The following is a 26,388-nucleotide window of genomic DNA, read 5'->3' as shown; positions in this document are numbered from 1 at the left end:
CCTTTGATATTATTAGCTGAAGGGTGTTGCTGATCAGCACACAAAAGACCTTGAAGAAGATGGTGCAGCAGTATGACAGCTCTGCTTATACTGCTCAGATTCCAGAGAGTCATAATTGGCAAATGCTTCTCTTCCCCAAGACCCACATTATAGACTCCTGTAGGAATCTATGTTGCCCGTTCCCCTTTTCAACATATACAAGAAACTCATTGGAGAGGTGGTGATATCATTGGCTCCTGATATCCAGCTCTGCACCTCTTTGTCGTCAGCTGCAGTCAACACCATCACACAGATGTCTGACTTTGGCACCTATAAAGTCCTCTGCCCGCCATCAAACAATATATTTCTTGTCCTTATGCACAGAATCTAAACTATCACACACAACTCCCTTACACAGAACACTAGTCTCCTATAGTATTGATTCATAATACTGTTGTAGCATTTCTGGAAGCTTACATGATTTGCACCAGTACCATGGAACACTGGAGTATTGATTTAATCTATGTGCTGAAACCAGTTCTGACTTTCCTAATAGTGAAACTTCTCAAGACACTTCCCACTTGCTCTGTAGATTCTTTAGGTTCAGCTGTAAATTGATAGCATAATAAAAGCTACGAATCTTAAAATGTCTTGTCAAGGCCACTATTTTTAACTGGCACTTCATCCCTCAGCCTTCCCCTGAGGAAAAAAAAACTCTTCTGACCACTGTAAGGGAGGCATCATTTATGAAGAAGATAAGACACACAATAATGCTCGGTGTGCTGAAATTTAAGCCTGATCATTTTAGAAATGACGTTCAGAAGTAATGCATGGTCCCAGCACAGAAGCAGCTGCAGGGTTTTGTTACTGTCACTTGCAAAGGCTCACAGAACTCAAGTTTATCCTGCTCAAACCATGGGCTCCCAGGCCAGGAGACACCATTCTGTCCTTATGAAACTTTTAGCATAACAACCTAATCTCCAGGACGGACTTTGTTCAGATACAACACAGTTCTGGCATTGAGGTAATGATTCTAAATTCTGAATTTTTTTGAAAATTTAAACTGCATGTTTCAATCAGTTTGCATGAGTGCAATGATTAAACATGCTTAATGGGATTTGCGTGCTTATATGCCAGGAGTAGTAAAAATATATCTCTAGCACATTGACTCTAGAGAGGGTTGAAACAAATATCAAGGAGAGAAAACCTGCTCTCACTGAAGTCAATGAAGTCGGGATTTCATCCAGGAAACTTTAAACATGAGGGATGTAAATACTTTTAAAAATGAGGAAATTTCTTTCTCCCCTTCACAACTGCAGCCTCTCATTCACTCAGGCCAGTGCTGAAAGTTTTAGCTTCTAACAGCATTTATTATAGAATCATGGAATTGTGGGAGAGAAAAGTTCTGTTAGATCCCATCTAGTTCTCCACCAAAGGGCTAAGCTACGTGATTGCTGCCTTCAGTATATTTTCCAGTGCTTTGTCCAGTCTAGTTTTAAATGCAAATGTGGCTTTGATTACTTCCTTTGAGAAGACTTTCACGATGTGATAGATCTCACTGTCGGAAAGTTTTTCTTGATATCCAACTGTTTTACTGTCCTAAGGAAAAAAAATTCCCTTTGAAGTAACAGACTGAAGAAATGTTCTTGGATGAAAGAAACTTCAGCAACTGCCACGTTCCATTTTTGATTGTACTTGGCCAAAGTCTATGTTTAATGGAGATTTTCTACTATCTATTTTTATTATCTATCTTAGGTACTTATATGATCCTCATTACCATAGTATCTGAGCAGCTCACAAAAGGCTATATTATCCTCACAGCACTCCTGTGAGGTAGGGAAGTGCTATTATCCTCATGCGACAGATAGAGAACTGAGTCACAGAGAGACTTGTCGTTCTTATTATGCTTATCAATTTGCAGCTGAGCTTCAGGAATCGACAGAGCACGTGGGTAGTCTCTTGAGAAGTGTTATTGGCGAGGAAAGACAGGCCTGGGTCCAACTCGTAAATGACTGGTGTGTGTGTGTGTGTGTGAACGTACTAGCACTTATATTAAAAGGTAACTAGGTAAACACTGTGTCTTGCTGTTTTGTAAATTATTGTCATTATTTTGCTGAGTTTTCCCATTTTGTGGATGGCTTTCTGGGGAGCTGGGAATTTGTGGTGAGTCTTTTAACCCTTACATGTTTCTCCATTTTTGTCTTATGCCTCTGTTTCCTTTGAAACTCATTCTGCATCCCTTACTCACCTCACGTAGGACTTTTTCATGCACATACATCTTTTTATGTTTAACTTTTTATTTTTCTTTTTGTCTTTATCTCTCATTAAAAAGGCCAGCAACAAGCATTTTGGGGGCAGGTTCACAGCAAAAAGGCCATAATATTTTTAACCCTTTCCAGTCCCTGATATACAGGGAAAAACCCCTTTTCCTTCAAATCCTCCTTAAAACTCACTTCTGGGAACACACTGTTAATCTGTCAAAAAGCTGTTGCACACCTATTGTAACCAATACAAATACTAACTGTGCTTTAAGCTGCAGAGCTTCTACAGATCAGTTAGTGTACCCTTTGCCTGGATTGTTTTGTCTGTGTAAACCCTAACCCTGCAAGTCAGTCTGTGAGTGGACCCTCTGCATCTGCACAGGCCTCTATTAACTTCAGGGAGGCATTGAAGGGTTCAGGGATCTACTGAACAACTTGCAGGATGAGTCTCTTCAACTGTAAATTCTTGAGGCAAGAATCATATCTCCTCCTCTGCGTTTTGTACAGGGCCTAGCACACTGTTAGTGATTAACAAACAATTAATAATAGCTGCCATACCAGAGCAGAAAAATAGATCATTTAGTCTGCTGTTCTCTCACCAACAGTGGCCAAGACAGAATGCTTCAAAGTAAGATAAAGCCCTCTCTTTTGTGATGCACCTAATAATGCTGATATATCAGAAGCAAAATCTCCTGGTGTGAGCGTAAGATTTTGAAAAAGAGAACTCCTGAGTCTTAATCATAGTTCTGAGGATGGACTCAGTCTATGGTTTTGAGTTACAATTAAGGCAAACATTTAAAGGCAATTTTTTTCAAATGTAGATGCCTAAAGGTAGGTACCAAACTCCACATTTAGATCAGGTCTACACTACAGACTTACATCAATATAACTATCTTGCTCAGGGTTGTGAAAAATCTACACTCCTGAGCAACATAGTTATACTGACCTAACCCTTGGTGTAAACAGCGCTATGTCAGTGGCAGTGTTGACATAGCTACTGCCTCTCCTGGAGATCGATTAACTACACTGACAGAAAAATCTCCGGAAGCCCTCTATCACCTAAATGAAAGCACCCTGACTTTGAAGTGCTGGGCACCTGCAGGTCCTATTGATATTAGTGGAAGTTAAGGGTACTGCATAACTGAAAAATAGGGTCTCTCTTTTCAGGTGTCCAGGCATGGTTTTTGGAGCGCTGACATTTATTCACCCAGCTTTGCGGGGACAGGGCCAGAGGCTGTGCACTGCAGACAAGGCATGCAGTAACGCCCGGCTGGGAGCTGCATTGCAGACAGTGGAAGAGGGGTCTGGGGACGATGTGCACTGCAGGGTAGCAGCAGTCAGTGAGGAAGTTGCAGAGCCGGCTGCAGAAGTTCGGGGTGGGGGCTCGTACTGGCTTGCAGACGCTACCCGTGCCATGGCTTGCCTTTATGGCTGCAGGCGGGCCAGCGGCACCACCGCAGCTTGCATCAGTTGTGGCAAACCAGAGACTATAATTGCAACGTGCAAGCTGCATGCAGGCCTGCCGGCAGCAGCGCTGAGACCGGGCCTCCCTTGCCCCGTGCTTGTCAGTCACCGGCCGCCGCTCGGCAGGGGAGGGACAGGCCTTTCGCAGCGGCTGCCGCTTTCTTTTCCGCTCTCCCCGCCGCGGCGCTTCCGGCTGTAACGCGCCCTTCGGCCGACGGCAGAGCCCGGGCTCCAGCTCCCGCCGCTGCTGCGAGCCCGGCTCCAGGATGTGGCGCCCTCGCCTCCTTCATTTGCATATTGTGCAGCTGCGCAATGCCCGCCTCTTGGCGGGGCGAGAGCTAGGTAGAGGCCTGCCCTGGTAGGGGAGGACAAAGAGCCTGGTGAGTGCCTGAAACTGGGGGGTGGGGCGTGCTGGGTCAGGGTGCTCCCTCCCCCAGCCGCTTGCTCCCGCGCACTGGAACTAGGGGTGCTGGCTCCCACACCCCCTGGCTTGAAGTGGTTTCCACCATATCCAGGGTTTACAGTTTAGTTCAATTGATCTCAGCACCCTCACTGTACAAGTTGTTCCAGTGTCCTGGCTCCAGCTGTTTTCCACAGCTGTATTTTCTATCCCTTAGCTGTGTGTACCCTCCTCCCACACTGTTTTCTCTGGGCTATAATGCTTTGGGCCAGTGGTTCTCAACCTATTTACCGTTGTGGGCCACGTACAATACTATCTGTATGGACCTGAGGATGTCAAATGGTCTGCAGCTGTGTGCTGACTGGGCCACAGGTTAAAAAACACTGCTTCGGTCTAATCTGATTTGATGGGTTCAGCGTGGGTTCTGGGCAGTGTTGGTGGCCACGGGGGATCAGACTAGAGTAGTCCCCAAACTGGGGGAGAAACATCTAGGGTGTGTGGCGGGGTCTGGATCAGCTCCCATGGGGGATGGGGAGGGAGCGCTACCCAGTCCTGCTCAGTCCTCAGCTCTGCTCCGGCCCCCAGCCCCAACCCCCAGCCTCAGTTCAAGCCCCCACGCCTGGTCCCTGCCCCCAGCCACAGCCCCGCTCCTGGCCATGGCTCTGCCCCTGGCCCGGGAGTTTAGGGGGGAAGCACGGACACATTCCATTACTGGTAAGGGGAAGTATGAGAGGAAAAGTTTGGGCACCACTGGACTAGATGGTCTGGTCTTCCACGGCATCTGGTCTTACACTCTGTGACTCTCCAGATGTTTGCTAAGCTGAGAGGAGAGTTGAGTGCTACCTGGACTAGAGGAATTGAGGGTTAGGATGCATCTGTCTGAGGCCTGCCTCTCACGCATTCGATCCACAGCTCTCTGAACTGCAGATCGCGAAACATCCGCCAGCCAGTGACAAGGTACTAGATCAGACCAGTGGGATTGGGAGTCAATTCTCTGTAGCCTCTGTAATGAGCCTGCCAACATGGGGGCCAGTTAGTGCCAATTGTGACATGGCCACGTGACCAAGGAGTAGGCTGAGACCACTCTATTTCATAGAGCCACCAAATAAATGTGACATTGCACTATTATCTGCTACTAATATGGCACCGTGGTTAGGCATGGTCGATGCTTTGCAGACAGATATGACCTTGAGCAGGGCTGTCCTTAGGTATACGCAGCTGTATTGGGCACCCTAAAATTGGGGCACCAAATTGCCCCAAATTTCACAGTGCCCTAGGCAGCTGCATGCTGAATACATGGAAGCCCTGGCGACCAGCCCTATCCGTCAGCTGGCCCTCCCGCAAGGGGCAGGGCCGTCCCTAGGGGGTTGTGGGGCCCCAGACAACTCCCTCCACCCTGCCTCTTACCCTTCCCTCCCCCCCGCCTCTGGCCTGCCCCAACCCCGCACTCACTGGCAGTGGCAGGAAGCAGAGCAACCCGGCCTCAGCCCACTCTACTCCTCCAGCTCCCATCCGCAGTGCTCTGCTTCCCATCGCCGGTGAGTGCGGGGAAAGGATCAACCCCTCCCCCTGCACTCACCAGCGGCGGGAAGCAGAGAGACGTGGCCCCAGCCTGCTCCGCTTCCCTTGCTCCGGCCCCCGCCATGTCGCTCAGGTTGGGGAAAGGACTGCCCCGGGCTCTCACCGGCGGCGGGAAGCAGAGCGCTGCGGCTGGGAGAGTAGAGCGGGTTGGGGCTAAGCTGCTCCGCTTCCTGCCACTTCTCCCAAGCCTCCTCCCCCCAGCCACACAGCTGGGGCTGGGGCGAGGGAAACAGAGCGGGCTGCTAATCCCTGTGCCACTCTGGGCCTGTGGGGCCCCCAAAAGTGGCCCCCACAGCTCCTGCCTCCCAGACCCTGGAGGGGAGGGAGAAGCTGCAGAGGGGCTGCATAGGGCACCCAGATGTCTAGGGATGACCCTGACCTTGAGGTCCTCATATTTGTATGTGTTAGGATAGGTGTGAAAGAATGGTATAATGGAGACCTGATACGTGGTCAAATAAAAATCAGCTAATCAGCTGGTGAGTGACTCCGTGCTGTAATATACGTTTGTACTGTACTGCCCCCCAGAGCTGGCGCTAGGTATAATCAGACTAAACAATTGCTTAGGGTCCTGAGCAGGTCAAGGGCCCCCATATTAATTATTAGTATATATTGTAGGGGGGACCTCAAAATACTCCTGCTTAGGGCCCCCAGTGGGCTAGCATTGGCACTGCTGCCCCCTACTGGATATAATATGTCTGTTTCCTATACCAGGTAAGGTCCTGAGCCTACAAATGGCTGAGTCTACCTCTGAGTCCCCCTCTCATAATCATTGGGGAAACTCACGGAGTGTGGGGAGCAGGCACATCCATGGCCACAGCACTGGATTGCAGTCTCCTTGGCGAGTACCTGGCCTTTTACTGAGTGAGTGCTGGAATGCATGGCTGCAGGTGTGGCATAACCCCATGCCAGTGCGGGGACATGGGATTATGGAGAGGAAAACCAGTGGCCTGGAATGAGAGGCAAAATGAAAGTCTAAGGACTGATACTTGGATCAACTAATAACCTGTGCCACTGCTTGGAGGAGGAGGTGGCATTTTGCCCTAAAGCTGATGGGAAGGAGGTAACTGGGGTTGAATACAAAGGGCTCCTCTCAAAAAAAAACAAACAAAAAAAAACCTAATGAGATTCTCCCTTTTATCACCTCTCACTTTGGCCTGTTTCTTGCCTTGCATCTTTAGAAAGCCATTGATTTGCGAGGATCAAGATGAAAGAGGAGGAACCTCGGCAGCGTAGGAAGGAAGGCAGGATGAAAAATGGAGAGCGATCCAAGCACAAAGCAAAGAGCAAGGGTAAACACAAAGACAGCAGACTTGGCAGCTGGGAAGCAGAGAATGTCCCTTTGGTCTCACAGCAGAAGCAGCCAGCCGAGGGGAAAGGGCCCATGGCAAAGCTGCAGGACGAATCAGCCATTGCAATTGGCCTGCAGGTGCTCCTGCCGTACCTGTTAGCAGGGCTTGGCATGGTCTTGGCTGGGATGGTTTTGGACTATGTTCAGGTAAGGGTAAAAAGCTCTTCTGTATGAGTGTGTGTGGTGTGCTGTTACCAGGCTTCAGAGGTCCTGCCTTTTCTCCCTTCCTGGATATGCACAAGTGAAAGGGTTACAGCAGGTTGGGTGGATATGGGAGAGAAGATCTCCCTTCATTTTGGATGTTCATTTCCTTTCCCACCCCCAGATTTAAACCAGCATTACACAGCTACTTCTGCAGAGTGCTCTGGCTATCTCTAGGTGAGGCCTGTCAAATGTCTTCTTCTGCAGCTCTGTTGGAGACTAAAAGCATCACTATGGTGCTTTCAAGCCCCAGAGCTCCCTAGTGCTGTTCTTAGTGCGAGATGCAACCTGCTGAGCACCAAGTTGCTCTTCCTGTTTGGCTTTCTAATGAATGACTTGGGTTGCTTTCCAGCCTGTGTAACATGTTTTCTGTGATAGGCATTACTTAAAGTCTAAGTTCTGATTAGGTTAGAACTGATTGTAGGCAATTTACATTTAGAGTTACAATTCACGTCCATAGTACAATTAAGAGGTCACAATGTGTTGTTACTAATGAGTAATGCTTTTTCAGCTTTGCATTCCTATTTTTCCTCCCTGTGTATTTGACTAGCAAGCTATCAGGTCAGTGTGCCCCTCCGTTATCTGATATGGTGACACTGAAAGCCCCGGGCTGGTATTGACAACTTTAAAAAAGTTGGAGTTATTTCTCTTCACCCCCTCGATTACTCTTGTGGCATAAGGAGATCAGCTAGGACCTATAGAAGCAAAGGAACTTGCCTCTTAAGACTGGCACGGTATCCTTAATTCACCAGTTGATACCAGATACTGCAGCACATGTTATTTACTCTTGTGAGAACCCTCCTAGAACGGAAGATGCTATGTGTCAGTAGCTCAGCAGAGGACCTCTTAATTTAGAATGTCCTTCCTGATCCTGGTTTTGTCTCCCCCTTAATGGATTTTTAACATATAGGGGGTTTGGTTTGGTTTTTAATTTTTAATCTCTCTATTTTGATTTTTTTTCCTTTTTTATTAATAACTGATGTTTGATATAAATTACCTTTTTATCTAATGTTCACACAACCGCTTTACAAATCATATATACAGTGGTGGGTGAAGTGTTTCCTGAAAAGCGGTCACTTCTGGGGAAGCACGTGCCAGTTGTTAAACAGTTGCACAGCAAGGTCACTCTGTAGTTTAGAACAGGGAAGTGAAATTACAGACAATTAATTACATAATACCCTTCCCTCTCATGCCAAGTTCCTAACCAGTCAGGGAAGAAATCAGCCCAGTGCAAGCTCACTTGTGGAAAGATAAGTGCTCCAGCTGCTAGCACTTGGAGTCCCTCTCCCTCCTCCCCACGGACAGACTCACTGCTGCTTGGATTCTTCTTCCCTTTTCTGCCTCCCCACCAGCCTAACCTATCCCAAACCACCTGTTGCTGCTTCTGCTGAATGAATAGGAACTCAGCATTTCCCTGGTGCTCCTGTCTGGCCTTCTTCCCTGTTCACCCATGGTCTTCCTGCTCCCAGCCCACCTGCATGTAAATGCTCCCTCCTCTCCTTTTTGTTGCTGCTCAAATAGAGAGAGAGTAGTACATTACAAATGAAATTGAAATGATTTGCCCCAGCTGGCAGTGAACTAGCAGTATCAGTACTGTTCTTATTCCTGGACCCCATTGGTACTTAACAGCCCTGCCCTCCAGTGATCTGAACATGGAGGACAGGAAGGTGCCCAGCCACAGTGGTATTAACAACACTGTTGGGGGACAGCTTGTGCTACCACATTCTGCCACCACGATAAGTTGCATCCAAACAAAATGTGTTTAAAATCTCGTTCTTTGGCATTTTGTGTCTTTCCCTGTGTTCCTCTTAGTGCTTCTGATTTTCTTTTGAAAGTTATTCATTAGAAGCCCTGGTCAGAGGTAAGAGCCCCACTGTGCTAGGTGCTGTCTAGGCATATAACCAGAAATAGTTTTCTGCTCCCAAAGAACTTTAGTGTAAACAAAATATTGCCTTGTGGGACAGTTTGTGGTGGAAGGGGTGAGGCTCTGGATATATGACTCTCTATCAGAGGTTCCTTAAGTGTACAATAAAAAAAGCCGGTGTGCAAACATGGGCCGCCTAAGTTAACTATGTTTTCTGCCTGGCGATTTGCCAGTTGAATGCTTTTCATTGTGTTTGCTTAGTAATGGAGCGTGACAGAGAGTGATAAACTCATTCACCCCAGCTTGCTGAAGCTTTAATATAGGAGATACTAGCTATTATGTCACTTTATGGCACCTGGGTCTTTCAGACAATCTGATACTTTCCTTATACTAACGCTTTTGCATATGAACGAGTGATTCACAATGTACAGTGACTTTTTAGGACGTGTATATTGATTATCTGCATCATGCATGCAAACCCCTGAAATCCTGAGGTTTCTGCCTAGAACCAGTCCTGCATTCATTACTCAGTTGACCTCAGACTTCTGCGTGGAACCAGAGCTTCATCTTATTACCTTGAAGTTGTTGGTGGGAAGAAGCAGACTGGGTCATAAAACCCATTTTGTAGGCACTGGAGAGAGCTTTTCTGTTCAGTCTCCCCTGTTCCCATCCCTTTGAGCTCTCCTCCAGCAGGGAGGATTGAAATGACTGCCCTTCTTTGCTTCCTGACAGCCACCATATGCTGCTATTGATGGAGTCCCAAATCTCACTGGCTTTGAGGATACTGCCTCCCTGCATTGCTCCTGGTCATCATCTCTGGGAACAGCAAAGGACTGAATCAAGAATCTGGAGCCAGGGCTCTTGCTTTGTGGCCTGTAACACTTACCTGGAGATCCTTGTGCAGCCAAACCCTATAGACTTGATAATTGTGTGTGTATGTGTGTTCGTGTGAATTTAGGGCTGGGGAAGGTATCTACACTCCCAGCCAGTGTGCTTAGCGCTGGGGACAAATACTAGTTCAGAGTCCGTGGCCCATGTGTCCTTAAATCTCCTTGCTGAGAATGCCTGTTCAGAGGCCAGCTAATGCCAAATATAGTAATGAGGGTTTTTCAATGTTGATTTTGAATGCTAGGAACTGGACTGAGACAAGCAAACTCTTTGCATTGGTCACCAAACAACTAGCAATTTCTATCACTACTGACTGTCTGGATTTAAACCAGCAACTGATCAGTGAAAGGCTCAGTATCCAATTTCTAATACCTCAGGCTGTCCAAACTCCCTTTCATTACAAATAACTTATATAGAACCTTTTGACTCCAAGACCCTAACATGTCATCCAAATTATTACAGAGAAAGATGAGTATAAAGTGAAGATTTAAAAAAGCAGACTTTTTAAATTGAAATCAGATTATTTAAATTAAATTGTATTTTTAAAAAAACGTTTAAAAATAATTTTGAAATTTAAATATTATCTATTAAAATCATTTAAATTAAATACAAAAAAGTACATTCAATAGCACATATTTGGTGCCAACTTTGAAAGAAAGAACGCCACTGAATTGGTGGCAGCCACTCACTAAGCACCTGGGAGTAGAGTTGTTACGTATTTAAGCCAGCTTTTGACTGCAGAGAGAATATTTTCTTCTTTTCAGTTTATTCAACTAGTTCAGTTCAGTGACTAGTTCATTCAAAATTAAGAAGCCAATTAGGAATTGAAAAAGCAGGAAAGCTTGTTGTTTTCTCTTCCAATTTATGAATAGAAACTAGGTGTTAGAGGATGAGATCTACTAGTTCTAAAATCTTGAAAGACACAGCGATCAGAAATAAATCGGTTCAATTCACTAACTGCAGATAATACTTCATTTAATAAACAGATTAGTTTTAAATGCAAAATATATTTTAATAAACTTTTTGGTATGCTTTTTCCCCTTGTGTTTCCAGCACATTTATTTAATTAAAACAAGTAAAATGCAGTTTTTTAGCATTTTGATTGAATTTGCATTTCCATCCAAATAGGACTTGACACAAATCACAAGTAAAATAAAGTTAATCACCAGACAGTGAATAAGAAATGAATCATTTGCCATTGTCAAAAATTATAAAAATGAAGAATCTGAATAATTGTACGTTAAGCTATATAATGTGTACAGCTATAGTGTACCCTCCTGGTTAGTAGAAAGAAGCACCAAATTTAGAGTGAAGGCTATATTTAATTGCAAATCAACATGGTTTAATAGTTATCAACCTGTGAGAATCAACTTTTCTTCAGGAAAATAACTGAAAAGTACAAATTCAAAACATGATTAAAATTGATGATTTAAATCAAGGTTTCCTATTTTGCTGATTTAAATTAATCCATCCTGTCACAGAGGATCCCTGACAAAACTCCTTCCAAGATCCATTAACGCCCTCCCCCCCCACCCCAAGTTTGGATAAGTTTGGATCTGGATTTGAGCTTTACAGTTTAGGCCCATCTCTACAAAGAATGATACAAATTTACTAGCATAAATGGGCACAACCACACTGAAGTCAATGGGCATATGCCAGTGACTTTGGCCATGTATCTTTAAGCAGGAAGCACTGAGGTGAAGCCACCTGTGGGGTGGAACGCAAGAGCTATTCAGCAGCATACAGCAATGCTGCACCAAGCTTTAGGACAGGAAGTGAAAGAGCATATAGTAACTACTGGAAACTTTTCCCTTCTTTCCCCATGGTCTAGTGAGATTATAGAGCTGCCTTAAATAAGCTCCTGCTGTGACTTTTATCTTGGTCTTTGCAAGGTAGCTGAAAGTTGACGTGATGACAGCAGATAAGGGTATTCATCTTTGAAGCTCATTGGTTGGTTCTGTGGAATTTTTTTAAGTCAGTCATTCAGAGATACAGCTGACATAAGCTGATTATTCCTTCCTGAGCTTGTACATCACAGACGAGACTGGAGAGGGGGGGGCCAAAAAAGGGGTCAGGCGGGGCAAACATTCTCTCACAGCCAGTGCAGATTTGCTGCCTTTCCCAATGGGAGCTGGGTAATAGCCGGGGTTGTAACAGGCGTGGACTCCTGCTCTCAGCGACCTTGAGGGAAACCAAATGAAAACCTGGATATTAATTGCCCCACCCCTTAGCCTTGGAACGGTGAGAAAAGTTCAATGCCCCACATGGTGGGGCTACTTCAGCACCAGCTTATATATTAAACCATTGTATCAAAGGCAAGCCATGTTCTGCGAAGAAATGTAACCAGAGGAGAAAGGACACTTGTGCCTTTGAGAACACTGAGAGATTCCTGTGTGGCCTGTCACTCTTTGCGCAGGGACTCTTATGCCATAGCCTGAGGAGCAGGTCTTTCTGGTTTTTGCTGAGCTGGGGGAAGCTGGAGCAGGGGTGGGATCATCAGTATTTATCCACAAACATCTCAGCAATCTTCGTTTCTTCTCTTTTAAATTCTTCTGGATGTAATATGGAGAAAGAGCTTCCATGAGGCTCCTCGCAGTCTGAGCTCAACCACGTCAAGCTGATTTTGGAAGATAAGCTTGCTTGGTTCTTTGGAAGGGAGAAGGAGAAGAGGAAACTAAAGGACTGTGGCTTCACTGCTAGGTTGGGGAGAAGCATCTTCAAACTGTGGAGCAAGCAGCTGGGCATGTGATGCGTGTGAATTCCTGGCTTTTTTTTTGTGCTCTGCCTGTTTGAATATGGGTTAACGGCATTTGATCATGGTGGTCACTCAGCTACAACTGGAGCTGTGCTTCCATGGGAAAAAACTGAGAGGTTTCACCTGCAAGCTGACCAGGTCGGCTAATGGATTTCTCCCAGAGACGTCCTTCTCCATTGCCTCCCAGATCTTCGTGCCATTCCTCTTGGCTGGTTTGGGCATGGTGGCTGCTGGCCTGTTGATGGATCTTGTTCAAGTACGTATGTGTGATTAAGCAGCTTGGTAGCAAGGGGCTGGTTTGCCTGAGTGACCTTGCAATATACATTTGTAATTTGTATGTCTAGTAAGCATGATTGCCATCGGATCCTGCCCAAGCTAAAGAGCATCCTCTTTGTGTCAATATCTAGGAACCACTCTTCTTAAGTCAGGGTGTTTGGCTTTGTATTTAGGGATGGACGGCTGGACAGACAGTACCCTAGGTACAGTAGACGAAGAGTTCCTCCCATTCTGTGTCCAGCCACACACTTTGGGGCAACTTGTATGAAACTGCACCAGGCCACATTACTGGGATCAAACAAATGCTGCAGCATATTCACCTATTGTACAATATTCATTCTGTCCCCCGGGAGATCACCAATGAGAGAGTTCCAGGTTAGAGCTGTGGTTCACATGTTCACGTTTGGAAGCAAGATTATCATTTCAGTTCTTCAGTACTAGGGGTTATTTTCATTGATTATTCTTCAATCTTGAAGGCACTCAGCTATCTTGGTGATAGGCACAGAATAAGAAATAACCAGACTAGAATCTAAACGTGTCTGGGCCAGATTCTCATCCCATTTTCTTGGGTGTAAATTCATCATAACTCCCTCTAACTTCAGTGGAGTTATGCTGGATTTACACTGCTGTGCCCGGGATCAGAATCTGGCCCATCTAGCTTTCCTTTATACTGGTGGCACAAATAGAAACTCAACATTTGATCTTGTTTGGGTACATTATGTGGGTGGATTTGCAAATCAAGATGTTGGTACAACTTCCACTGCTTTCCGACTGTGTCCCACTGTTATCTACGATGCTCAAAAGCAAGCTGGAGTTCATAGGATTCTCTGGCACTTGTACCCCAGCAGGAGCTAAGTATGGGTACTGCTTTATTTTGGGGGTGAGGGGTCTTGCTCTGTCATTTGGCCAAGGAAAATAATGGTGCAAAGAATGAATTGATTCAAGGGAATATGATGTGAGGAGCAGCAAAGGCAGAATGACTAACTGCTGCTGTACTGTGCCTAACAACCTGCCTGTGCTCAGCTCTAAGGCACAGACCTACCTTTTAGTCTTAGAGGAGCTCCTCTCCTTAACCGTCTCTCCTGTTCTATGTAATACTTAGAACTTGTCTGCAGCCTTATCTTTCAGAGCAGGATACAGACATTAAAATACTAATCCTCACCAAGCCCTTGTCAAGTAGGTAAATTGTAGGCTTTGTCTACGCTAGAAAATTGTCGGTTTAACTACGTTGGTCAGGGGTGTGAAAAATCCACACCCCTGATTGATGCATTTAAGCCAAACTAAGTCCATATATAAGCACTAGGGAAAATTCTTCTGCTGAACTACTTATCACCGCTCAAGGAGGTGGATTATGTGCACCGACAGGATAGCTTCTCCTGTCAGCGTAGGGAGTCTCTAAACAGAAGTGCTGCAGCTGAGCTGCTTCAGCATTTTAAGTGTAAACGTTCCCTTAACGTAGAATGTATCCTTTGGATTTGCTGGAAAGCAGGGCCATGTTCAAGAACATTGCTGTACCTTTCTCTAGGTAGAAAACATGAGACACGTATTTGAGGTACACATTCCAACATATTGTACATGTGATATAAATACCAGACTCTGTATTTAATATGTACTTAATTTACTTTACACATTAGGGTCTTGGAAACTTGCACAGGATGGTGTCGTGCATTAAGCAAAATAATGGGGGAACGTTTCTAAGTTAATAGGAAAAGGAACCATTGGACAGTGGAATTGACTCCCAGAGGAGGTGATTAAGGCATCATTGCTGCTAAGAATCAAAAATATTAGAGGAGACTGTTTCTGCAATAGATTGTTTTGGGTCAGAAATACTGCATTCAGAAATCATGAGTTGGACCCTAAACCATCATTAGATGACTTAAAAATCATGAGATTTCAAAAAATAATATGTTTGGGGTACTTTTTATTTGTGTTCTGGTCTTTGAGCCGGCAAGATTCATGTTTTCTAGCTTTTCTCCATAATCATGAGGACTAAATTTACTTCCTTTTTAAACAGGCTGAGATTTTGATGTATTCATGTAACACCAAGAGCTGTGGTCTTAAAGAAAATACCTCAAGACTTGCCATGAAATTGTGAGAGTTGATAACATTGAGATTCACGGACCCCAGTGGCCCTTTCTAGCTCTCATAAGTCTGACTCTGTGCCCCGCCCTTTAGCAAGAGACAGTCTGACATTCAGAAATCTGTTTTAAAGGATTTCCAGTTACTGCAACAAAGTACTTTCGAGCATCCCCTTATTTACCCTTGTTCGAGAGATGTGAACACACACAGACATTACCACCTCGATAATGGAAGTGGATGGTGTGTAGTGAGTGTATGTGACTTTACTTACACTGCTTTTGTTTTGCCAAAGAACAGCGGAGTGGCTCTGTGCTGGAAGCTGGGACTGGTTATATATAATTTTCAGGGCCCTACCTTGCTGTAAAGGGGCATGCAAAGGCATGTGCCTCCTTCTCTGGTCCTAGTGCCAAAAAACTGAGAGGTAAGTTGCCACTCCACTCCATGGATTATAAGTTTGCAGGGAACCCCCAAAAGCACAGGGGTTGCTTAACAGGGTGCATTCACACAGCAAGCGGTGGCTTGTGGCAGCAAGTCTCAGAGCCGCATCTAGTGTTACAGGGCTAAAAACAGCTGTGTAGACTTTGCAGTTCAGGCTGTGAAGCCTACCCCGCCCCTTGGCTTCGGAGCCCGTGCCTGACTGTGACACAGCTACTTTTAGTGCCATAGCATGAGCCCAAGACTGTAGACCTGGACTCTGAGACTTGCTGTTGCGAGCTGCCCCTTGCTGTGTAGACGTACCCAGGGAGTCTTGCCACTGATTGCGGTGGAGTAAGGATTTCACTGCCAATATTTTGCAAGCTGTGAATGAGTGAGGGGAAGAAGGAAGGCAGGTGGAAAGTAAATGCCTCCGTATTGTGGCTGCAAGCACCTCCGATTTATTTGGCTTCCTACAGAAGCCATGGGGATGGGAACTGCACCAAGCGATGCTTTCTATTTTTGGCTGCTCTTCAAGATAACTCCTTTATTCCACTTTGCAAGCTTAGCCAGGGAGAGAGGCCACACTGTTTCTTCTGAGCATCAGCTGATCCATGGTGATAACAGGTTGGGAGAGGAAGTTGCCAGATGCACTCCATGGGTCTTTTGAGATGATAGAAAAGCAGATACAGTCAAATGAACAGCTCCCAAATCAGAGGCTAATACACCAGCAAAAAAACTATAGTAAAAGCAACTGCTTTTTGAACAGCATCCCTTTTGCTTTACCAGGTTACCAGCTAAGTAATAGCAGCAGGACAGAGGAATTAAAACGTGTAGGCAAGGGAGAAATGAACTGTTCTCAGCTTGAATTTGAAATCGACTGTAGAGTCAATGAGACCTGTTTTGTACTCTGTCACTCCATTGTACATTTCCTGGAATTGTGCACCTGCTTATTTCAGGGCTGAAGTTGGCACAATGACGGGTTCCGAACGTTAAATGATAGCACATCTGAGATGTATGCAAATTAATCTATTTATACTTTAATTTAAACAGATAGAATTTGTACTGAGGGCCAAATCGTCAGCTGTGCTTGACACAACTAGAGGGGCTGGGAAGGTGGAGGTAAGTCAGCTTTATCCATCCCCAGTGAGTAGCCTCAAGGCTGCTCTAGGATGCCCTGACTGATAGCAGCCCCCTCAGAATCTGTTCTTTTCTCTGGGGATAACCAGAATGGCTTAGTGCTCTAGTCATGCCCATGATGTGCTCCCTGAACTGTGGCTGGAGTATGGCTTAGAACTGCTCTGGCTAGATACTTTCACCTACCCCACAGGAAAAGACGGTTACTCACCTTTGTAACTGTTGTTCTTCGAGATGTGTTGCTCATATCCATTCCAGTTAGGTGTGTGCGCGCCGCGTGCACGTTCGTCGGAAGATTTTTACCCTAGCAACACTCGGTGGGTCGGCAGGGCGCCCCCTGGAGTGGCGCCGCTATGGTGCCGGATATATACCCCTGCCGAGACCAGCTGACCCTTCAGTGCCTTTCTTGCCGCTACTCGACACGGACAGCGGGGAAGGAGGGCGGGTGTGGCATGGATCTGAGCCAACAACTATCTGAAAGAACAACAGTCACAAAGGTGAGTAACGCGTCTTTCTCTCTTGCGAGTGCTTTGCTCATATCGCATTCCCCAGGACGAGTTAGTGTGATTCCCAGCCTTATGTAGGCGGTGGAAGTTCGGGAGTGGAATATGCCAGAAGATGCAAACTGCCTGAGCCACAGAGCTGCGAGTATACCACGTTGGCTGTTGAACCAGGAGCATAATGCGATAGCACAGGGATGAACCGAGGACACAATGGAGTCTGCCGCGATAGATCTTCGTGGGTAGGTACACGAGTTAAGTAAGGCGGCAGATGAAGCCCTGAGCCCTGTGTAGAACGCATGGTGAGTGGCTTGGGGGAAATGTGAGCCAAATCATAACAAGTGCGCGGGTGCACGGCAGCACCCAAGATGAGAATTCCTCTGAGAGGAAACAAGTAGGTCTTTTCTTCGGCCGCTACTGGCGACCGAAGAGTTTGGGCGAGTTACAAAACGGTTTTTTGTCCGCTCGAACATAAAATGCGAGCGCCCACAGACGTTCCAGGGAGTGCAATGTGTTGTCCCATCGCGTTTGAGTGTGGTGAACATGAAAAGGCGAAAACCACCTTAGGGAGGAAAGCCAGTGTAGTTCTAACTGCAAACCTGGTTTTTGTGAACAGAATGTATGCAAACCACCATAAGAAGCCCTGAGCTCGAAGACTCGTCTGGCCGACGTTAACGGCTTACTAGAGAAGCTGTCTTCCAAGACAGGTCTATAACAGCGAGCAGGTCGCTAACAGGGTCGAAATGAAAGAGACATAAGTCTGGTTAAGACCCAGTTGAGTCCCAGGTTGGGGCTGGGCGTCGTTACGCTAAGGGTTGTATGCGCTGCAAGCCCTGGAGGAACCGTCAAAACCATAAGAGTATGAGAACACAGAAACAACACCCCTTAGCCTGGAAGGTAAGGTAGAAGATGGCTGCCGAAGTGTTACCCTTGGCGATGACACCGGCTAGGCCTGCACTGTTGCCCTGCAGACCCCCTAGTCGAAGTATAGAGCAGGACCCATGGACAGCCGATGAGCATGTCAAACGCTGGGAAGGCACATAATGTGAGGCGTATGGCCCTTGACACATGGCATAGCGACACAGCGTCACGAGGATCGGTAACCTGGAGAGACCACACCATCACTGTTCGAAGGATCACAGCACACCTCGGTCCAATGTCGATGTCTCGTGGTACAGCCGATGCTATGGCTGCCATATGTGGGAAGGCAAATGCTCCCACTAGCTGGCAACAGTCAACGTCGAGCCATGACATCCAGGCGAGGCGTCGACGGCACTCAAGGAGAGAGTGGGAAAGGCACGAGACTCGCAGTCATAAGCACGAGGAGCGAGAAAAGTATGCCTACACGAGACATTTTCGGAGTGTAAGAGTATGCAACACGTGTCTGCAGAAGGACGGATCGGCCCCTGACATTAGGAGGAGACGCATTAGTCCTGCAAGTGAGCAGCTCTCGTATTAATGTAGGACCATGTCCGTTGTGCCTATGCTGTAAAACACGAGACCGCAGCACTTGAACTCGTCAATGACTGACTGTCAAACCCAGTTACTGAGGTGAGCTTACCTGAGTCTCAGAGATTGACGTACCCGTCAGCTCAGGGATGTGAGGGCTGAAAGGTACGATATCAGAGCGGCATGCCTTACGTCAACACAGGGAGGGAGTTAGCTCAACCCTTATGTGTAGGAGCCTCAGAGTGCTCGAGGAGCGGGTCTGATCTCTCCGCTGACATTGGAACTAATCCTGATTACTCCTAGAGCCACGGTAACGGCTCAATTTGGAGCCAAACCTGGAGAAGAACGACGGGTACGGAAGCCTGCCACGTAGCATGAATTTGCGCAACTCACAACTGGGCAGGCTGTACGACGACGCGGATGTGGAACACCGGGAGCAACCCATGACAGAGAGATCAATGCCAAGGTTCGTCGGGATAACTCGTTATGGCGAGACCTACAGGATGAATCGGTGCCAAATCGCCTGATCACTTGTTGGCTGTGGTAAGCAGATCCGGCTAGCTAACGGAGTGGCAGTGACGCTCTTCCTAGGAGTCTAACACTCTGCACTGGGAATTGCATAAGTGGAATGATATATCCACTCACATGCTGGATCACAGGCGCAATAAACACATGACTGAGATAGGTCCCTGAGCATGCCACACGCTGGAGAAAATGACGAGCGGTCGTGGAGTTACCTCAGAGACCATTCTCAGACATCGTCCAGGATGCAGAAAATGCCACATCCAAGGTCTGTGCGAGGTACAAAAGCAAGAGTGAACGCAGACTACGAGCACACTTCACAGGTTCATATGCACTGACGTAGCGTTATTCATAGAATGCGATAGGTAAGGTACAGGCGTTAAGTTGTCTTTACAGTGATCATAAAGGGTATGAGACCGATAGGGACCATGTCCCTACAGGACCAAATGTCAGTAGAACTGGATTCGTTTACCCAGTCTAGGGGCAAGGAATTTGTATACTTCGGGTCTTGTGTTCTTAGCTACTGAGGACGTCAAGATAGCTTCTTCTAATTCTGCTCCTAATATTCTTCTACAACACTGTGAGATACACCTATGGAAGTCCTGCAGAAGTAATTCACGCTATGAATCCGTCTTTGAGGTGACAGATTACCTGAAAGAGTTAGATTTGTTGTGCTGTGGAAGTACTAGATTGGGAACGGATTCTTTTAGGATCGGCAGAAGGCTCTGTAAGTGAACTCTTATATTTTCTGGTGACAGTAAGCGAGTGTCAAGCCACAAGTGGATAGGGAGCATCCATGAGAGTTGTGCTTAGCGCGAAGATGCAATTGCTATCTGATCCATCGTTCTTTCTTTTTCTATAAAGTTTTCTACGTAACCAATTGTGAAGCACCGACTTCGAGCGCATAAGCGTGAAGAGGAAAAAAAGGTATAAAGCTTGCAGGCTGTAGGCGCTATTTTCCTATCTTAGCAGCGGCAGTCATGGAACCCTCCGGCAGCACTACAGGGATAAGAGACGAAGCCATATGCTCTCACGTTCTCTGGTGAAAGTATATCAAGAGGTTTTTCCCTCAGTTCTGCGAGTCAAGAATCGGGCGACGCAATACTAGAGCATGTGGCTTGTCACAGCATGAATATCCGGGTATTTGCGTTCTTGGAGATTGTCCACAGGGATAGCAGAAAAGCTCGCGTTTCTTGAAGGTCACCACAGGGTTAGCCTCGTGGCGAGGGCAAGCTTCTAGAGTAAGGAGGGGGAAGGGGTTTTTTCTCCTAGCTTTTAGCATCCAATGCAGACATGGGAATGATGGGTGTCCTCTGACCAAGGGAGGGTTGGGACCACAGAGGGAGAAAGGGGATTCACCGGCCCATAAGACTGTACTTGCCTGATCTGGTGGAGGAGAATATCCTACAGCTGGTAGTGGAGCCAATTGGGGAGTTTTCGAGAAAAGCATGAAGCCCCAAACTAAAATACGAGGAGTCGAAACGAGCCAGGTTTGGGAAGGACTCCGTAACATACGGTGCGACACTAGAGCGTGAAGCACATGGTCTTAGGACGCGGTATCGACGGCTAGCATGGTACCAAGCATGATCGAAGCCAAAGGGACCTTTCTTCTTCTTTTTCGTATACACAGTTAGGACCGTCAAAACTGAAAGTACCGATGTTGCTCCTAAGAAGTAGTGAGCGGACGTATCTTCCCTGTGTGGATGCGGAGATGGCAATGTGAGAAGTACGCAAGAGTAAATTCCTTTTTTTTTCCCCCCCCCCATTTAATCCCGGAAAAAAGGTATGGCCATAGGCATCCTGCCAGGATCTAATGGTACATGAGCCCATAATCGAGTTCCCAGGGATAACTGCCATGTGTGAAAACTTCGAACTCTTATAACACATAACTCGGATATGAGATCGTTCGTATGGGTCTAGAGGATAAGGTCCGAGATCCCTGCCGAGTACAATGTAAGGGGATTACGGAAAAAGAAAAGATAAGTGTCGCTGTTCATCCATCAGCGTGTGCCACCTCGTGTAAGAGGAATTGCGCCCCACTGAGAAGGAGTCCTGAAGAGAGGAACAGGGTTGGGAAAACAAAGTGGAGGTGGTACTCACCTCTCCACCATGTGGTAGGGAACAGCGAACTGAGTTAACTGGGACATCACATGCAAGAGGCAGTAGGCCATGGATCCCGCTTGTAACCAGTAAATCGCAAGCTCTCCTCGACGTCACCTTTGTAAGAGTTCTAGTCTGGTGCCTAGGTTCACGAGAGTTGGGTACTTTGTGTGGTCTGGGACGGAAAGTAGCCATGCAGTAGGGGATCGTCTTACTGTAGGCGTTCCACGCCCAGAGAGAGTACATTAGGAACCGGACCGGAGTCGTTTGAGCTTACCACTTCATGTGGCTTGAGCAGCCAGTGGTGTCAGGAAATTTCCCCGCAAAGACGGCCTTATACCAGACGAAATGGGTAAGTCCGTGAAAGGATCTCGTGTACAGGTTTGAATGACACAAGAAATGCCGCAGAGAGATGGCCTCCTCATGGTACGAGTGCCCCTGGAGAGAGAGTCTCTGGCCTGCCTTGGGCGGCCTATACTCTCCAAGAAGGGTCACTTGAATTCTATGAGATAGAGGGAACACTTGCATGGAGAAGCTCTCAATTAACTTATACCACCGTAATTCAGAGTAGTCTATGCGTACACATTTACGGCTTAAGAACTAGGGCTTATTGGATTTGCACCGCAGAGACTAATTATGAGGCGCGCTTGCACAGAATGCAGCCGTGCCGGCACGAGTAGGGTCATCTTGCCTAGCTCCCTAGTTCGATTTCGGCGCTAAGGCTGCCTGTTGGCCATGCCATTCCCCACTTTTTCTCAACCAAACTGAGATGACTAGTGAGCTATGGAGAGGAATGGACAGAGACTCCAGACAAGAGCTATTAGTAATCCTCCATAAGCATGCAGGTCCACTCGCATTTCGTACACTGGATGGCCCACGATATAAGAGCATGGTGCGTAGCCCCTCGCTAAGTTGGGGCAACTTGCCCGATGATAATGGTGGCCATGCATACGCGAGGCGAGCAAACCACGCAATATAAGCCCTCAGTTCCGCGCCGACTCTCTGCCTGCCCTAGAGGTCCCCAACATTGGAGTGTCTAAACTTTGTCCAATATTGAGGTCCCTGATGGGCTCTCTCAATTGTTGGGTATGAGTCAACAACTGAGATCGTCGGTCCAATCTAGCATGATAAGCAGCTTTGTATCCGCCCCGGTTTGCTGTGGCAGACTAACACTTGATTGCGCGCCTCCTTGCAATCCTTAAAGTAATGACGCAACAATATGGCACTGTGCTGGGACCAGACTCAATGGAGCCATGAGTCTGAGCCCTTCTAGCCAGAATCCTTGCACCGAACTCGGCACCTGGGCGAACCGTGCCAGCTCCGGTACCCTACCCTGCTGCCCAAAGAGGTAGAGGCAGGGAAAGGTCGTCCAGAAAGTGTAACACACTGAGCAACGAAATCCGGACCTGAGACGCAGATGAAGCTGTGTTTCCTGTGCTCACAGAATGGGAGGGAGGGTCAGATACAAGACTACTCGAGGTCTGGAACGAATGTAGGAGGCGTATCTTGCTAGCGGAGGCTCACAGTAGCCCATACGGTGAGATAGCTACGGGCATAAGATCAAGAGGACGGTGGCCAATAAGATATGAGAGAGCACAAACTTATCGAGGCTTCGGTGCACACTGCAGAGTGTGGACGAACCGACGACTGTGCGGTTCGGAGTGGTGCGCATCCACGCGGTGCAGGAGCGAGGTGGACAGAATCAGCATCGAGAGCGCACTTTGTAGGAGTGCCCGCCCGGCGACGTGGTGAAGCGCCCGACCGAGGTACCGTGTGGGCGCTCAAAGCGGGTGACCCTGATCATCGGGAATTCATGAACGGTGCCATCCGGCCACCTCATGCTAAGCGCTGAGCCAGAGATGGCATTCAAGTCGAATACCCATAAAAGCAGTAGTGGGCTTCGCCAACAGAAAAAATATTATTACCCAACGACCAAACACGACATGGCAGCCGCTATTGCGCGGGGTTCAGGCAGAAAACACTCTGTCCAGCGGGCAAATCTAGAAAGAATCCCACCGCTCGTGGGAAAATGTCTCACGAGCGACTGATGAGGGATACAGTTCACACTCGACCCACTCAAGCATAGACGTACGTCGGGGAGACTGTCACGGCACACCGGATCTCTCGAGGCCTATTGTGGTGACAGGAGATTACCGACGGTATCAGACTAGTCGCCGATCGCTCAGAGGTAGTCGGTGCCCTCCTGCACATCTGCTTCTGTATCTACCCATTTACCTGTTAACAACATATTAGCTATCAATGTAATGTAAACTTTGCAGACAAATTGGAGGGACCGGGCGATCGCGGGCTCGGAGACAAGAGAGCTCTCTGTATAGCGATGCTGGTGATGTTGCGCACGAATGGACGCTGACGGTCGCCAGTGCCTCAGCAGGTTCGTGTCCGGGCGATCCGCTTAACAGCTCTCGTCTCGTCGTGCTTCGCATGGTAATGGAAAAGGCAGGGGCTCGACACGGTGTGCGCCGGGGGAGCCAGACTGATTCCGGCCCTGTATGGCCGGATCGATTTTTCGTGCACTGACGTGTTTGCGTGCCGCGGCAGTGTCGTAGCCGGGCCATATCCAACTTTATGAGCTTCCCTGGCTGCAGTGTGTTTGTTGCGGGGGGTTTTGGGGGGGGTCAAACGGGGGTGGTAACCGCAGGCAGGAGCTCAACCACGCGCATCCCGGGGAGCGCCAGGCACGGATTCTATTGGCCCTTGCGATCCTGGATCCTTCGCCGGCGTTGTCGGTTGCTGCGCATGGTGTCTGGCTTGCCGGCGATCCGCATTAGACGATTTATCACTGGCTGCGGTGTCGTTGGCACGGAAGCAGAGGAGCAGGAGCTCAACATGTGTGCATTGCCAGGAGCGCAGCACTTGTGTCTGTTCGGCCTGCGCGGACCGATCGACGTCGCCGGCCGGTGTCTGGGCTGCCGCAGGGTGTCTGGGTGCTCTCGTGTATCTACTTATTCTTCGACTACTGCTTGCGTGCGGTGCTGTGTGGCACGAAGCAACAGGAAGCAGGAGGCTCAACCACGGCGAATGTTTGAGGCAGTATGGCACTGAATCAACGGCCCGGCCGGGACCGGCGATTATCTCTGTTCTCTCATGTGTCGTGCTGGCATTGTTGGTTCAGGCGATCTGACTGAAATGAGCTCTCTGGCGCTTATTGCACAGAGCGCACAGGAGGTTTTTTTTAGCTCTACCACGGCGCGTGCGGGGCGTGTCACTGGCTACTGCAGGAATGAGTCGTGGGCTTCCGCAACCTCAGAGAGAGGAGCCGGTGCGAGTCGACTTCGGTGCCAGTAATGGCCGGTGCCGGAGGGTCCGGTGTCCGAGAGGCATTCTGTCCTCCGAGTAGCCATGGCTCGGTGCAGAAGGAGGGGGAAATGACATTGCCGCTTCCGTTGTTCCGGCTAAAACGCCTGCAAGGTGGCGGCACTTAGCTGTGAATATGTCAGTCCCCCGAGGCACCGTAAACGGCATCGTGTTGGATCTCCAGTCAGCCAAACGGTCTTGAGTGTCAAGCACGAGTCTAAAAACCTGAGCGTATGTGGGCTCCGGCACTGGTTGCGAGAAGGCCTCCCCGAACCCTGCTAACTATTAAACTAAACTATGTAGTAAAGAAAAAAACGCAATAAGTATATACAAATAAAAGATTATAACTAATATACACAAGAAACTACGAGTAGCTTAGGGAGCGGAGAGGTCAGCTAAGCTGCGCTCCACTGTTCCAACGACCGACACGGGCGGTAAGAAGGAACTGAAGGGCGGCTGGGTCGGCAGGGGTATATATCCGGCACCATAGCAGCGCCACTCCAGGGGGCGCCCTGCTGACCCACCGAGTGTTGCTAGGGTAAAAATCTTCTGACGAACGTGCATGCGACGCGCGCACACACCTAACTGGAATGGATATGAGCAAGCACTCGAAGAAGAATTCCCAGTTCAACTTGTTGAACTGGCTTCCAGATAGCTTTGCACTGCTAAAGAAGCACAAACCTTGCAGACCACAGGTCGGTATCTGGCCCACTATGTTCCATTAATGTGAGGAATCAAGTTTGATCCAGGAGGATTACATTTCAAGCATGAAAATTCAGGAATAAAGCTTCCGTTTCATCCTCAATGAGATGCTGTCCAGATTATAGCCATATGCGTGAAGTATTTTTCATCTTTTGCTGCTTGTAGTACGTGAGATTGTTAGCACTGACGGGGATTTTTATAAAATTATTTGCTTTATGCAATGTATTATGTTTAAGTTTTTCTGCTTGGATTAGTTTGGACAGTGAAATGCGGGAGGTCAGTTTTATTTTGGGTTTTTCGTGAGTTTCACTTCCTAGTTTCGTGACATTAACACAGTGTAGGTTTGCGATACTGCAGGGCATGTTCATGTTCCTCCTAAACCTGTTTTCACTTCACTTGGAGTTGATGAGGAGGGAGGAATCATGAAGATGTTACTATTCTTAGACTCGTTCCTGAAGTCTTTATTCAGGCATCTCCCTTCCCCTCCTCCACACACACACACGCTTGGGCTGCAGTCCTGACCTGCTGCACCCATCTGTTGTTCCAGACCAGCTGCCCAATCCGGCTCTGCTAATGCACCTCAGTCCTGACCTGCTGCACCACCGAGTATTCCAGCACAGCACAGGCCAGCTCATTTCAGTTTTGATCTGTCCCCAGTGCAGATGTGAAGGGCCCCTGCCCTACTTTTGGTCCTGTACCCCTTTGTAACGCCACAGAATCTAGCTGGAGTATTTCACCTGGGAAGCTGTCGTCGCTGAGGACTGTTCCTCTATATCAGTGGTTTTTGATCTTTTTTCATTTGCGGACCCCTAAAAAATTTCAAGTGGAGGTGCAAACCCCTTTGGAAATCTTAGACATAGTCTGTGGATGCCCAGGGGTCTGCAGACCACAGGTTGAAAACCACTGCTCTGTGTTAAAACTGGCTTCGATCTTTGTGTTTCATTCAGTTTAGATTGTAAACTCTTTGTTCAGGTTATACAGCAACCTGCACAAGGGGGGCTAGCCCAGGATGGGGCTCCAGGCACTGCTGCAGTACAAATAATAATCATTAATACTGCCCTTGGATTCCTGGCACGTTACCAACAAGACTCTCTAATGGGGGGGAAATGAAGTGACTTGAATATTGTTTTCCTTTTTTCCATTTTTAATTAAT

General features: G+C 47.6%; 1 protein-coding gene across 7 annotated transcripts in view; it reads left to right on the top strand.

Annotated features, from left to right (window-relative positions):
* The first annotated feature begins 877 nt into the window (after positions 1-877).
* SLC41A3 (solute carrier family 41 member 3) overlaps positions 878-26,388 on the top strand; it is a 46,981-nt gene continuing 21,470 nt past the window's right edge. Inside the window, exons 1-4 of one of the 7 annotated variants that reach the window (XM_032784326.2) lie at positions 878-1,003; positions 3,408-3,580; positions 6,397-6,546; positions 6,864-7,180. In XM_032784326.2, coding sequence (XP_032640217.1) covers positions 6,890-7,180 — 291 coding nt within the window. In that variant the 5' untranslated portion in view covers positions 878-1,003; positions 3,408-3,580; positions 6,397-6,546; positions 6,864-6,889. Of the gene's footprint in view, positions 1,004-3,407; positions 3,581-3,889; positions 4,085-6,396; positions 6,547-6,572; positions 6,746-6,863; positions 7,181-12,750; positions 12,998-26,388 lie in introns of those variants that run through there. The other 6 variants (XM_032784325.2, XM_032784324.2, XM_032784331.2 and 3 more) reach the window with 6 other exon arrangements.

This window comes from Chelonoidis abingdonii, chromosome 17 (genome assembly GCF_003597395.2).
Source record: "Chelonoidis abingdonii isolate Lonesome George chromosome 17, CheloAbing_2.0, whole genome shotgun sequence".
NCBI lineage: Eukaryota > Metazoa > Chordata > Testudines > Testudinidae > Chelonoidis > Chelonoidis abingdonii.
Note: the sequence above shows the minus strand (reverse complement) of the source record. Positions and strands in the feature narration are given on the sequence as shown.